General features: G+C 45.5%; 1 protein-coding gene across 2 annotated transcripts in view; it reads right to left on the reverse strand.

Annotated features, from left to right (window-relative positions):
• CLDN19 (claudin 19) overlaps positions 1 to 8,652 on the reverse strand; it is a 45,074-nt gene extending 36,422 nt beyond the window's left edge. For both annotated transcript variants that reach the window (XM_068240556.1, XM_068240557.1), the window contains exon 1: positions 8,129 to 8,652. In XM_068240556.1, coding sequence (XP_068096657.1) covers positions 8,129 to 8,351 — 223 coding nt within the window. In that variant the 5' untranslated portion in view covers positions 8,352 to 8,652. The remainder of the gene's footprint in view (positions 1 to 8,128) is intronic.
• Between the last annotated feature and the right edge of the window lie 5,418 nt (positions 8,653 to 14,070).

Consider the following 14,070-nt stretch of genomic DNA (forward strand, 5'->3'; position numbering starts at 1 on the left):
GACACCCCACCAGGAGTGTTACATAGGACGAAATCCTTATGAACAGCGAAGCATTGTGGGAAAGACATAGTACTTATAGTACACGCCTCCAATGAATGTGGCCAGGCAATTTGCATGACAACGTATGCAAATTCCTCTGCAAGCACAAGCTGCAAAACTGACAGAAGCTCTTCTTTCCAGAGTCCTGCAGTATGCAAACCTACACAATGGTCAAAAGGCTGCCTGCCTGCACAGGCAGCTGAGCAAATCATCACAGACACTGAAGCAAAAAAAAAAATTATGATATTATGATTTGTATGTGTAGTACAGCTAAGAAATAAAACATTAAGATCAGATACATCAGCCTAATTGTTTCCAGTACAGGAAGAGTTAAGAAACTCCAGTTGTTATCTCTATGCAAACAAGCCATTAAGCTCTACCTTTCAAAGTCTTGGAGAGGGCTGTTATCTGACTTTTATTATATCAACTGTTCCTGGACTATTTACTTTTTCTCTGCTAGAGGAGCTGTCATTAGTTCACAGACTGCTCTGAAAGAATAATTTTGAATGCTGAGTGTAGTGTAATCTGCACATATTAGAGAATGATGCAATGTTAGAAAAAACACTATATACCTGAAAATAAAAATATGAGAATATTTTCTTTGCTGCTAATCTTCTAGTAATTATTCATAGTACACAACCAATTCACTATATCATATTTTTTTTCGCTTCAGTGTCTCTTTAAATAGTAATAACATTGCATATAAGTGATACAGAGCTTTTATAGTGCACTTTAATGTGAACTGATAGTTATAAAATTACGTGATTGTAGAGCCAAAATGGTAAAATTCAGCTTCAGCTAACAAATTCTAATTTTTGACATTCTGCAATGGTATTAAAGTCCAAATGAAATAAATAAACAATCTTTTATAGTATATGGTCAATATTTTCAGTGTATGCGATCCGTTCTATTCTGCTGCATTAAAATGAAATATGCACATGTAGCATATCAAACAAAACTTCAGAGAAAAGAGACAGTCTATGAAATTGATTGTTTTAAGAAAATAAAGAAAGACTTTGAGCTGTGTGTGACTTCCTTAGGCTGCATAGAGAAAATAAAGAAAGACTTTGAGCTGTGTGTGACTTCCTTAGCCTGCATAGAGAAAATAAAGAAAGACTTTGAGCTGTGTGTGACTTCCTTAGGCTGCATAGAGAAAATAAACAAAGACTTTGAGCTGTGTGTGACTTCCTTAGGCTGCATAGAGAAAATAAACAAAGACTTTGAGCTGTGTGTGACTTCCTTAGGCTGCATAGAGGAAATAAAGAAAGACTTTGAGCTGTGTGTGACTTTCTTAGGCTGCATAGAGAAAATAAAGAAAGACTTTGAGCAGTGTGTGACTTTCTTAGGCTGCATAGAGGAAATAAAGAAAGACTTTGAGCTCTGTGTGACTTTCTTAGGCTGCATAGAGAAAATAAAGAACGACTTTGAGCAGTGTGTGACTTTCTTAGGCTGCATAAAGAAAGACTTTGAGCTGTGTGTGATTTTCTTAGGCTGCATACACATATATAATTTTGATTGGCCAATGATTGGCCAACTTTACCTTTTCAATGTAGCATGCGTTCCAACAGATTTTGAACACTATTAAGAGATAGTGTTGGTAATTCTAATACTACATGGAACTGGTAAAATTGGCCAGCGATTGGCCAATCATAATTGGATGTGTGTACCAGGCTATTTTATTTATTTTATTGGCCAAAGACTGGCCAATTTTAGCACCTCTATGTACTATGAAGGCCAACAGATTTTGAATATTATGAATATATGGTGTAGCTCTCATAATACATGGAAGTAATGAAATGAGCCAAGCACTGATCAATTAAAATTGAATGTGTGTACGTGCCTGTAAGCCTGATACACACTTTCAATTATGATTGGCCAATTACTGACAAATTTTATCACCTCCATGTAGTATAAGGGTCAACAGATATTGAATACAATGAGCAGAATGTGTAGGTAGACTCTACATGAAGGTGGTAAAATTGGTCAGTGATTGGTCAATCAAAATTGAAAGTGTGTACCAAGTTTAAGGCACAGAAGTCTCACTAATAATGAGGGATACAAGAGTTGGGAATTATTTAACTTGTACCATCCGTCCAACACAGAAATATTTGTTGTTTTTTTTTAATTGACCCTCTAAAGAAACCTATTCTGAGTGAAATATGCAAGTTGACCTTGCAGGCCTCCTCCTGGTAATGCAAAATGCTAGTTGCCTGGCTGTAGTGCTAAGCCTCTGGCTTCAATATATTCTGTATCCCTGGAAAAAGTATGCAGCCAGAGAAGTCAGACAGAATTCAGGACACCTGATCCTAGACCAGCGAGGAAACTGGTGTAAGCCAGTGGATTGGATCAGACTGACCAGTGGCGGACATACGGCCGTGCAGGCCGTGCCGCCGCACAAGGGCCCCTGAAGTTCTGCTGCTTCAGGGGCCCATTAAGTATTGCAGGTTTTTTTTTTATTTTTTTTTTTTATTTTTTTTTTTTACCTGGGGGGCCCAACTCCTGTCCTCCCCCCCTCACCTCGCCCCCCCCCCCCCCCTCATGCGGCGGGAGAGCGGAAAATACAAGAAGTCTCCGGCCGGGGCGGCAGCTGCAGCTTGGTCTCCAACTTTGGAGACATATCGGAAACTAAGCAGCAGCTGCCTCTAGCGTCTGCTGCAGCCCCGGCCGGAGACTTCCTGTATTTTCTGCTCTCCCGCCGGCTGCAGCGCATACCGGGAGGGGGGCCCCGAGGTGAGTGAGGGAGGATAGGAGTCGGGCCCCCCACCCGGATAGCTACCCACCCGGCTACCTTACCCACCCACCCGGCTACCTACCCCGCTACCTAACCATAAACCCGGCTACCTAACCAGGCTACCTACCCACCCACCCGGCTACCTAGCTACCCACCCGGCTACCTAACCACCCTGCCGGCTATCTACCTGGCTACCTACCCACCCGGCTACCTAACCACCCTGCCGGCTATCTACCTGGCTACCTACCCACCCGGCTACCTACCCACCCGGCTACCTAGCTACCCACCCGGCTACCTAACCACCCTGCCGGCTACCTACCTGGCTACCTACCCACCCGGCTACCTAGCTACCCACCCGGCTATCTGACCACCCTGCCGGCTATCTACCTGGCTACCTACCCACCCGGCTACCTAGCTACCCACCCGGCTACCTAACCACCCTGCCGGCTATCTACCTGGCTACCTACCCACCCGGCTACCTACCCACCCGGCTACCTAGCTACCCACCCGGCTACCTAACCACCCTGCCGGCTACCTACCCACCCGGCTACCTAGCTACCCACCCGGCTACCTAACCACCCTGCCGGCTATCTACCTGGCTACCTACCCACCCGGCTACCTAGCTACCCACCCGGCTACCTAACCACCCTGCCGGCTATCTACCTGGCTACCTACCCACCCGGCTACCTACCCACCCACCCGGCTACCTACCTACCCACCCGGCTACCTACCCACCCACCCGGATACCTACCTACCCACCCGGATACCTACCTACCCACCCGGCTACCTACCTACCCACCCGGCTACCTAACCACCCACCCGGCTACCTAACCACCCACCCGGCTACCTACACACCCACCCGGCTACCTACCTACCCACCAGGCTACCTACCTACCTACCCACCCGGCTACCTACCAACCCACCAGGCTACCTACCCACCCACCCAGCTACCTAACCACCCACCTACCCACCCACCAGGCTACCTACCCACCCGCCTACCCAGCCACCCACCAGGCTACCCACCCGGCTACCCAGCCACCCACCAGGCTACTTACCCACCCGGCTAAGGGCTACCTACCTACCCACCCGGCTGCCTACCTACCCACCAGGCTACCTATCCACCCAACCACCCATGGGAGCTGCGCGCCGGATGGAGGCTGGGACAGGAGGTCTGCTGCTGCAGGTGAGTAAATGTTTTTTTTTTATTATTTATTTTAGCAGGTGTATGTTCTGGGCAGGTCTGCCACATGATTGCGTGTATGTTCTGGGCAGGTCTGCCACATGATTGCGTGTATGTTCTGGGCAGGTCTGCCACATGATTGCATGTATGTTCTGGGCAAATTTGCTACATGATTGCATGTGTTTTCTGGGCAAATCTGCCGACATGATTGCACGTATTTTCTGGGCATATCTGCCGACATGATTGCAGGTATTTTCTGGGCATATCTGCCGACATGATTGCAGGTATTTTCTGGGCATATCTGCCGACATGATTGCACGTATTTTCTGGGCATATCTGCCGACATGATTGCACGTATTTTCTGGGCATATCTGCCGACATGATTGCACGTATTTTCTGGGCATATCTGCCGACATGATTGCACGTATTTTCTGGGCATATCTGCCGACATGATTGTACGTATTTTCTGGGCATATCTGCCGACATGATTGCACGTATTTTCTGGGCATATCTGCCGACATGATTGCACGTATTTTCTGGGCATATCTGCCGACATGATTGCACGTATTTTCTGGGCATATCTGCCGACATGATTGCACGTATTTTCTGGGCATATCTGCCGACATCATTGCACGTATTTTCTGGGCAAATCTGCCGACATGATTGAATGTATTTTCTGGGCAAATCTGCTCACATTATGTGTATTTTCTTGAGAAAACCTGCACAATTATGTGAATTTTCTGGGGAAAGGGTCACCAAAACTTGGGCCCACTGTCTTTGCGTTGCACTTTTCAAGGGAACCTGAGGTGAGAATAATATTGAGGCTGCCATATTTCTCTCCTTTTAAGCAATACCAGTTGCCTGGTTGCCGTTCTGGTCCTCTGCCTCTTATTCTTTCAACCATAGACCCTGAACAAGCATGCAGCAGGTCAGGGGTTTCTGACAATATTGTCAGAACTGAGAAGATTAAGCTGCATGCTTGTTGCTGGTGTAATTCAGTTTATTACTGCAGCCAAATAGATCAGCAGGGCCGCCAGGCAACTAGTATTGTTTAAAAGGAAATAAATATGGCAGCCTCCATATCACTCTCACCCCGGGATCACTTTAAATTACAGTTAGCTCCGCCCTTATCCGGTCATTGCCACGCCCATTTTTTGCCGCGGCGCTACGCGCCGCAGGTTCTATCCACGCCCATTTTTTGCCGCGGGTTATAGCTGCACCCATTTTGGGGCGCGGCGCGCTTCGCGCGCCGCAGGTCAGGGGGGCCCACAATTGATATTTTGCACAGGGGCCCACTGCTGCCTGTGTCCGCCACTGAGACTGACAGCCAGGAAACTTGCATTTGACAATAGATCAGCAGTATGGAATGGAACTGCTGCTAAAAATGCAATTAATGCAATTAAATAAACTTAAACTCAGTATGTAAAATTACATAATAAATACAGTTTAGCGCTTCAACTACCAAGATTTGCCATGGCGTTGTACTGCATCAGCCAAAGCTAACATTAGCAGTGGTGAACTTGATATTAGATTTCTGCTGAACAATTGTTGTTCGGCGGTAACCAACGGTCATGACACTTGTCATTTAAGCACTCTCCATTCACATGATAGGACAACCAATGCACAATCTTTCACTGGCGCTCACGCAAATGCCATGATCAATCACGTCAATTCCCATCGTCTCGTTTTCCCTGGATGCTACAGAATCAGGCAACCATGGCGCATCCGTAACCCCCTGCCAGGACAAAAACATGGCGCAACAAACAAACAACGGGAAGCGCCGACAGAAGTTGCCAAATGCTTTTCTGCACGCTTGCAAAAAAGCATTTGGATCGAGAGTAAGTTAAGTAAGGTACTGATTATGTAAGAGAAAAGAACTTACTGTATCAGGACTACCTGGCTACAGTAACTGAAATCTTATTGGCTGATATAGGCTTCTGTTATGTGTACTGAAGCATCCATAGGTCAACAGTCGGACTGTTCAGTCATCCTATATGATAAAGCCCTAACTGTCCATGCGTCATCCTGTCCCTGTGACCATGGTTTTTTGCTACTGCACATGTGCGCAAATAAAGATAAAGTTATAGACAAATGAATGGAAGGAGCGCTGAAAGGTGAAAATTGCTCTGGTGCTCAAGGGGTAAAACCCCTCAGTGGTGAAGTGGTTAAATTAAAACAGAAATAAACCTTAACGACAAAAACCAAAACACTAACCTACCCTAACACTAACCTCACCTACTGCAACCTTGTTCTAAATTATGATTGCACTAACCTTGTCCCTACAGAGGCACAAAATACCTGCTATAAGTGCCAAGAACCACTGCCTGTGGAATAGGAATACCTTTATGGAAAATAATGACCGCCACTTGCATATGTTTCTCAGACTACTTGAAAATCTCTGACCCTTCATGCCACACAAAGCTATGCAGCTGTCAATCCTGCTCCCACTTAATTAAAATAACTGCTGTGACCAATCATGCTTCATATTGAAAGAGAATAAAAATAATAATAATAAGTTTAGTGATCTGGGGGTTGATTCTCAAAAGAGTGCTAACTGATAGCATGGGCGTGCTATGCAGTTAAAAAGCGAAGTGCTGCGCGCACCCCTTTGCGTGCATAAAGTGTTGCGCCCGCGCGATACCTAACGGTTGTGCACGATAACGCGGACTTCGCGCACAAACGTTAGTTATCGTGTGGGACACGAGACTTTACGCGTGCATAAGTGCACGCACGGCACTTTGCGTGTTAACTGCATAGCACGCCCGTGCTATCAGTTAACACTCTTTTGAGAATCAACCCCCTGGTGTGAGGGGGGGTCAGCGAATCACTAGCAGACTCTGTTAATGTGAATAATGGTCTGTAGGGTACCCACTACGCGATTTTCCAGATGATTTTTCCGATGATTGGCATTATTTTTTAGCCACGAGCGATCGTTCCCGCGATCCTGCAACGTGGGTAGAGGCCGGCGATCATGCAAATGACATTCAGCAATGCGCGGCAATAACGACCGTCACAGCAGATTGGATCTTTAAGATCCCTGATGACTTTGTGCAAAGTACCACGATTGCTTGACTTGCTGTTCGCGTCCGTCGTGTAACGCCTCATGACGTCGCGCATACCCGCTGGCAGGAAGATGGATCAGGGAATTTACTCGTCTTTGAGGGATGACTCTAGATCCATCTTCTTTCTTCACTATGGTGGGAATTCAGCTTTAAAATATCATTCAGAAATCTTTCAAAGGGAAACAATGTCAGTGAAAAATCTGTTCACATTTAGCTTATCCAACTGATAAATGTACAGTTAGGCCCCATTCACGCTAACCACACTTAAAGACATCTGACCACCTCTTGTTTAAAAATATTTAAAACCATCCAAATGATGTAAATACATTAATGATTACATCTCCCAGCATGCACTAGCTGCCACGGACGCACTGGAGATCATTGCGTGCGCTCCAAACCTGCGGTTCTGCACCACCGACGGCAACAAGATGGATGCCCTCTTATAGACAGGAGGCTACAGAGCAGCCCTCCATAGGTAAGTAAATCACACTGCCCCCCACAAAGCACACTTCATTTATGAACCTCCCTTAGGGAGAAGTTCATTTTAAATATTTTTACACAAGAGGTGCTCAGATGCCTTCAATGTAATTCAATGGAAAAGCAGAAAATTTTGTTTGTTTTGCAAAAATCGGTTTTAAAGTTAATCAGATAATTTCTCATGAAAATGAACTTTATTAGTATGCACAAAAAAAGCGCAATTCCAAAAAAATCACATCAAAATTCAAAAGCCAAAACCTGTAAAACTCAGAATCGGAAATGCGAAAAAACGCTGAAAAACAGATAAGGAATTCACATGGATAAATGTGAATGCTGCCCTACTGTTTCTTACAAGAAACCTGGATTGACAGACTTGTGGGGGCTGCCATTATTATGGCATGCTTGCTCCTGAGCCATACCTGCAGCAAGCATACAGCCAGTGGGTGAGAACACCATATATCTATATCCTGTTTATAGATGAGAGACTCAGAAAGTAGTGTAGGCAGAGGATCAGCACACCAGCCAGGCAAATGGCATTAAAGGATAGTCATCAATGACACCTTTTATATTCCTTTTTCTCTTAGTTCCCTTTGGTTTGGGATACCTGAGATGTCATGTTGGTTGTTATTCTGTACATACCTTCCAGTGAGAGAAGAGAGTCATAGACCTTGCATTGCACCTGGCCAGTGCTCTGTGAGGCGCATGACATCCACAGACCCTCGTACAGTCCCACCGCTGTAATAATGGCATCACCTGCATATGAAGATTGCTTCCACTGAGGCAAGGCTGTGGTGGAGATAATCCCTATCCATCCACCTAGTGCCAGAAAATAGCCAAGTAACTGGAGTCCTGAATTGGCCATAGTGTCCAAATTTAACTAAATTTCACAGAGTTTTTGTTTCAGGCTATCCAGATGCAGGCTGCACTCCTGTCACTTGATGAGCAATGCTGAATGATATCTTCACACTTGTTGCAGCGAGCTCTGTCCCAGCAGGATGGTGACAAGGACACTAGGATGAGCTACAGGCACAAGACAAAGTTCTTGCAAGCTGAGATGTCGAGGGGACAGTGAGGTGTCCAGAACTTCATGATTACGCTTGGCTGAGTCTCTAGGACACCCAGGGGACAAAGTGGCAATAAAAGGGAACAAAATGACACACTAATGTCTGGATGTGTGAGTGCTTTGGAGAATGCCAGGGGGCTGGTCCTCACATTAATGGAATTCACGGGAACACCCACAGAGGAAAAGGCACTTGAAATTTAAAATTAACCCAGTGAGGACTGGAGAGCTGGTGTACCCTCTCTTAGGTGGAACAAGAGACATGAATATTTGTAAAATTTTCTGCAGAGTTTTTCAAAACAAGTGAGGAGTATTTTAAGTATAGCTGTAATGAGCATAGAGCTGTCACTCACTAAATACTTCAGTGTCAAAGGAAAACATTTTTAAACAGTTTTATTTGTTTTTAGAATTTCTTTAATTGATTTTTTTTTAAAATTCATTGTACTATTTAGATTTTGCTACAGTGTGCCGCCATGTTACTCAGTTTAAAAAGCCTTGTGTGGTTTAAACGCAAAGCACAACAACAACTGAATGCTTGAAGGCAGTTCTCATAAAATAAAATTCAATAGAAAGATTTTAGTACAATTACACCCAAGTCCAGGCAAAAAAAAAAAATATATATATATATATATATATATATATATATATACACGACACACATTTTTTTTCTGGTTCTATGTAGTGGCAAACTACCTCAAAGTTAGATTCTCCAAGTCAATTGTGAACTTTTCTGAAAAACAGGGAAATTTCAACATTCACCTCTCCCCTTCTGTTTGCACTGGGCAGAGCTGCCAGCCAATCCCGTGTCCAGACATGCAGGCTGGTGGCAATAAAAAAGCAGCATAGCAGCTCCCTCCCACTTGGTCTATCCAACCTGCATGTCTTCAGTAGTGCTTTGTGAGAGGGAAAAGAAAAGCACTGGTGCTGAGTGCTAATGCATTCTGACTTCACACTGGTTATTCCACTTTAAAAACTTATTTATCTTAAGGAATATGGCCAGTAATAAAACGCTGCATTACAGCGGCAGAATGAGGGTTTTATGACCCCCAAATCCTGGGGCAAAAATCCACGACTTTCAAAGTCGTGGATTTTGCTGCCCAGGGAGGCAGAGCTTAGCACTGTAGCTCTGCCTCCATTAGCGCTAATCCTCCGCTGATCACCGCCTCTCCCCGCCCCTGTCGGTGAAAGAAGACAGGGAGAAGCAGTGATCAGCGGGGATTGACGATAGTAGAGCTACAGCGCTAAAGAAAACCTGAACTGAAAATTAAAAGTCAAAATAAGCATACACAAGTCATACTTACCTTCCATGTAGTCTACTCCTCAGTGTATTTCTCTTGTCCCGCGTCCTGTTTGTTCACTGTGATCAAGGGAATTTTCCGTCCTCCATTTTGAAAACGGCCATTACCCATAACAGCTTTCTGGTCAGCACACAGTTAAACTGTAACATCGCCCACTTGAGCCATAGGGAAACATGGACATTACCTGGTACATCTGTTTTCCTCTCAGCTATAACTGACAGCAACTGATATTTTACTGACAGCAACTGATATATTTCAGATCTGACAAAATATTGTCAGAACTGGAAGGGATCATTGTCAGAAGAAAATGGTGAGCTTCTGAGAGGAACTGATGGCAAGGTAACTATGTAATGTTCATTTGAAGTTACCTCATGTGTTTATTTTAAATATTTTTACTCAGTACAGGTTCTCTTTAAGCTAAATAACAGGTAAAATCAAGTTTTTAAAGTGGCTTCAGTGTCTCTTTAAGTGGCATTAATGTGAATGTACTAGAAGTGGATTTGTGGAAATGTGCTTTCTGCACAATTCTATACATGATGGTGGAGAGAGAGAACTTACAGCAAAATACTTGAGTCCAAATAAAATATAGGAATGGGAAAAAACACTAAAATGTATACAGCTATATACAGACAGGGTTGTTTTTAGGCATAGTCAAGCCAGGCAGGCGTCTAGGGTGACAACTACTTGAGGGAGCACCAAATAACAATTTTTAGCAGACTGTGCTGTATGCAATTTTTTTGCATAACTGCTAGTTCCATTAAGATATGGATGAATGCTAATTTTAACATCTAAATGGGCACTACTGATGAACATAACATAGGTTGCCTAAATGGTGTGACAATTAATGACAGGTACTTTTCTTGAGCTAATTAATGTATTTGTTGTTTTGATTTGGTCTGTATAGATTTTTGCAAATCTTCTGGATTACCAGTACTATATTCTTTTGACCAGTGAAGAGTATTTATTTATTGCATTTATAAAGCGCCAACATATTATGCAGCTCTGGACATTAGTTACAGACAGTATTTAGGGGTGACATACAGCAGTAAGACTATACAGGAATACATGCAAACCAGATCACGCAGCACAGTATGAGTACAAGGTAATGCTTAGCCAGTCACTGAATGGGAGCATGGAGATTAGGCAAGTCCAGTTCACTCAAGAGTTCACTTAGATCCAAAGGATGGGTGTAAGGTAATGGAGGTGTGTGAACAGGTAGGAGACACATGGAGGAGGACCAGGGGAGGACTGGGACCTTTTGGCCTGGGGGGAAAACACAAACTAGAGGCCCGTTTTCACAGCAGCCCCAGCCCAAATTACATCACACACGTGCTATATGCCAGTAGTCACGTGGGAAATACAGCAAGGATACTCTAGGGACAGCATGACAGGTAAAGTATAAATGCACTAGCACCAGGGGGCACATAATACATTTTGAGTTGCATGTATTATCTGTATTGAGTTACATGAGTGATCTGTATTGAAGCCACATCACACACAGGCTACTTGCCTGAAATATGACTCCTGTCCCTACCAATCTCTCACACAAGTCCTGCAAGCAGCCCTTCTGGAGTCTGGGGACTGTCTGCCAGCAGCCCTCCTGGAGTCTAGAGACTGTTGAATACTTTTCAACCTAGACAATACCTTATGTAGCTGTGCAGTCAATTTAACAATGGTGAGAGACCAGACAGATTTCTTGGGGAGATTTTTTTCCCACGGACCCTGCAGGCAAGCCTCTGCTCTGCATCATGCTGTGTATATTACCAGCTTGCCCACCCTCTAATTGCTCTGTAATTTGGCGTTTATTTCCCTCAGCTAGCCTAGTGGTTTACATTGCCTTATACAAAAACATGAATGCACCAGCCCTAAATCATTAAATGAGAGGCAGCCTGGGGGGAAATCTCCCCCCTTCCCCCCTGGCCAGTCCTCCCCTGAGGAGGACCCTGCCGAAGACTTACAAACAGTGGCTAAATACCTATCTTAAAGTTAAATGAATACTATCGATTGAAACGACTTTTTTTTTTTAATACTCTATATTAGTGTACACATTACCACTAGTGCTAGGGGCACTTTATTTATTCACCCAGGTCTCTCTCTCACTATCCCTGCTTAAAAATTCATTTCTCACACAGCTCATAGTAGTTTGGGTCACCCTGAGCTGCTTGGTTAGGCCCGGTTCACATTAGCGGTTTCCATCCGGAATCGCCGTGCCGGAGCCGGACTCCGGCGTAAGACCCAACATGCGCTATTTTTTGGTCCGGCTCCTTCGGCAGCCGTATCCGGAGCGGAGCCGGACTGTTGCATCCGGCCAATACAAACCAATGAGAACCGGAGAGCGCACAACACACTGGCTATAAAAACCGGACGTTCTACCCCACTTCCTATGCCTTTTCTATGGTATAGTGGCCCAGCGTTCACAGAGTGGAGCAGCAGTGATTTTATGCTGGAGCTCTTTGGCAGCAACATGTCCGACGATCTGTCTGATAACGAGGGGGTGAGGCCCTACACAGCAGAAGACCTCATCCTACAGGTGCAGCAGATACCAGCCCTGTGTGACAAGGGGGATGCGGACCACAGTAACGTCAAGAAATGCAGAGGCCTGTGGAAAAAAATTGCCAAGCTGTATGTGGAGGGCTTTGATAACTTGAGCAAGAGACAGCAAGGCACAGAGGGTATGTTGACTAGAAGTGTTTGGGGGGGCTTGTGGTTTTGTTTGCTTGTGATGTATTCAACTTTTGCTATTGATTTGTGTCACCGACGTGTTGCTCATCCACCTGTGGCCCACCCACCTGTTCCCCACCCATCTGTTCCCCACCCACCTGTACCCCACCTGTGATGTATCCAACCCACCTGTGATGTACCCCACCTGTGATGTATCCCACCCACCTGTACCCCACCTGTGATGTATCTCACCCACCTGTAATGTACCCCACCTGTGATGTATCCCACCCACCTGTGATGTATCCCACCTGTGATGTATCCCACCTGTGATGTATCCCACCCACCTGTACCCCACCTGTAATGTATCCCACCCACCTGTACCCCACCTGTGATATATCCCACCCACCTGTACCCCACCTGTAATGTATCCCACCCACCTGTACCCCACCTGTAATGTATCCCACCCACCTGTACCCCACCTGTGATGTATCACACCTGTGATGTATCCCACCCACCTGTACCCCACCTGTGATGTATCCCACCCACCTGTACCCCACCTGTGATGTATCACACCTGTGATGTATCCCACCCACCTGTACCCCACCTGTGATGTATCCCACCCACCTGTGATGTATCCCACCCACCTGTACCCCACCTGTGTATCCCACCCACCTGTACCCCACCTGTGATGTATCACACCCACCTGTACCCCACCTGTGATGTATCACACCCACCTGTACCCCACCTGTGATGTATCCCACCCACCTGTACCCCACCTGTGATGTATCCCACCCACCTGTACCCCACCTATGATGTATCACACCCACCTGTGATGTACCCCACCTGTGCACATAAAACATACACAATGACCAATTATTAAACAACAATTTATTTTAAAATACACACATTTTAAATCACTTAAAAACTTGAAACTACAAAATATACACATTTTAACAAAACATATTAAAAACCAAACATTCACCCTCGTCCGGGTGGTGTGTTAAAATAAAGTCTCAGTCGGTCCCTGTTCCGCAGTGACACTACTCTTGGCCTGGTTGCATACCTCCTCAGGGGCATTAGTGGAAGCACATTCGGGGGTTCCGGAGTCTCTCTTTCCTCCTGCCGCACAAAGTTGTGGAGGATGCATGCTGCCTTCACCACGACAACTGCGTTGGCCGGTTTCAGCAGCATGGGCGTGTGGAACACCCTCCACTTTGACACCAGGATCCCAAATGTGCACTCCACCATTCTCCTTGCACGGCTCAACCGAGCATTGAAGTGTAGCTGGCTGGCATCAAGTCCCCTGTCTGGGTACGGACGCATTACATGGTCGGACAGGGCGAAGGCCTCGTCCCCCACAAACACATAGGGGTAGGCCGGTGCCCTTGTCCCAGGCCAGGGTGTGTCACGGGGGAGACGCAGTCTGCCTTCCTCCATCAGCCGGCAAAGGGTCGTACGCTGGAAAATTCCAGAGTCATTGGAACTACCGTACGACCCCACGTCCACGTACACAAACTTGTAGTCCGCATCTGCCACTGCCATTAGAACAATGCTAAAGTATT

The sequence above is a fragment of the Hyperolius riggenbachi genome, chromosome 6 (genome assembly GCF_040937935.1).
Source record: "Hyperolius riggenbachi isolate aHypRig1 chromosome 6, aHypRig1.pri, whole genome shotgun sequence".
Classification (NCBI taxonomy): Eukaryota; Metazoa; Chordata; class Amphibia; order Anura; family Hyperoliidae; genus Hyperolius; species Hyperolius riggenbachi.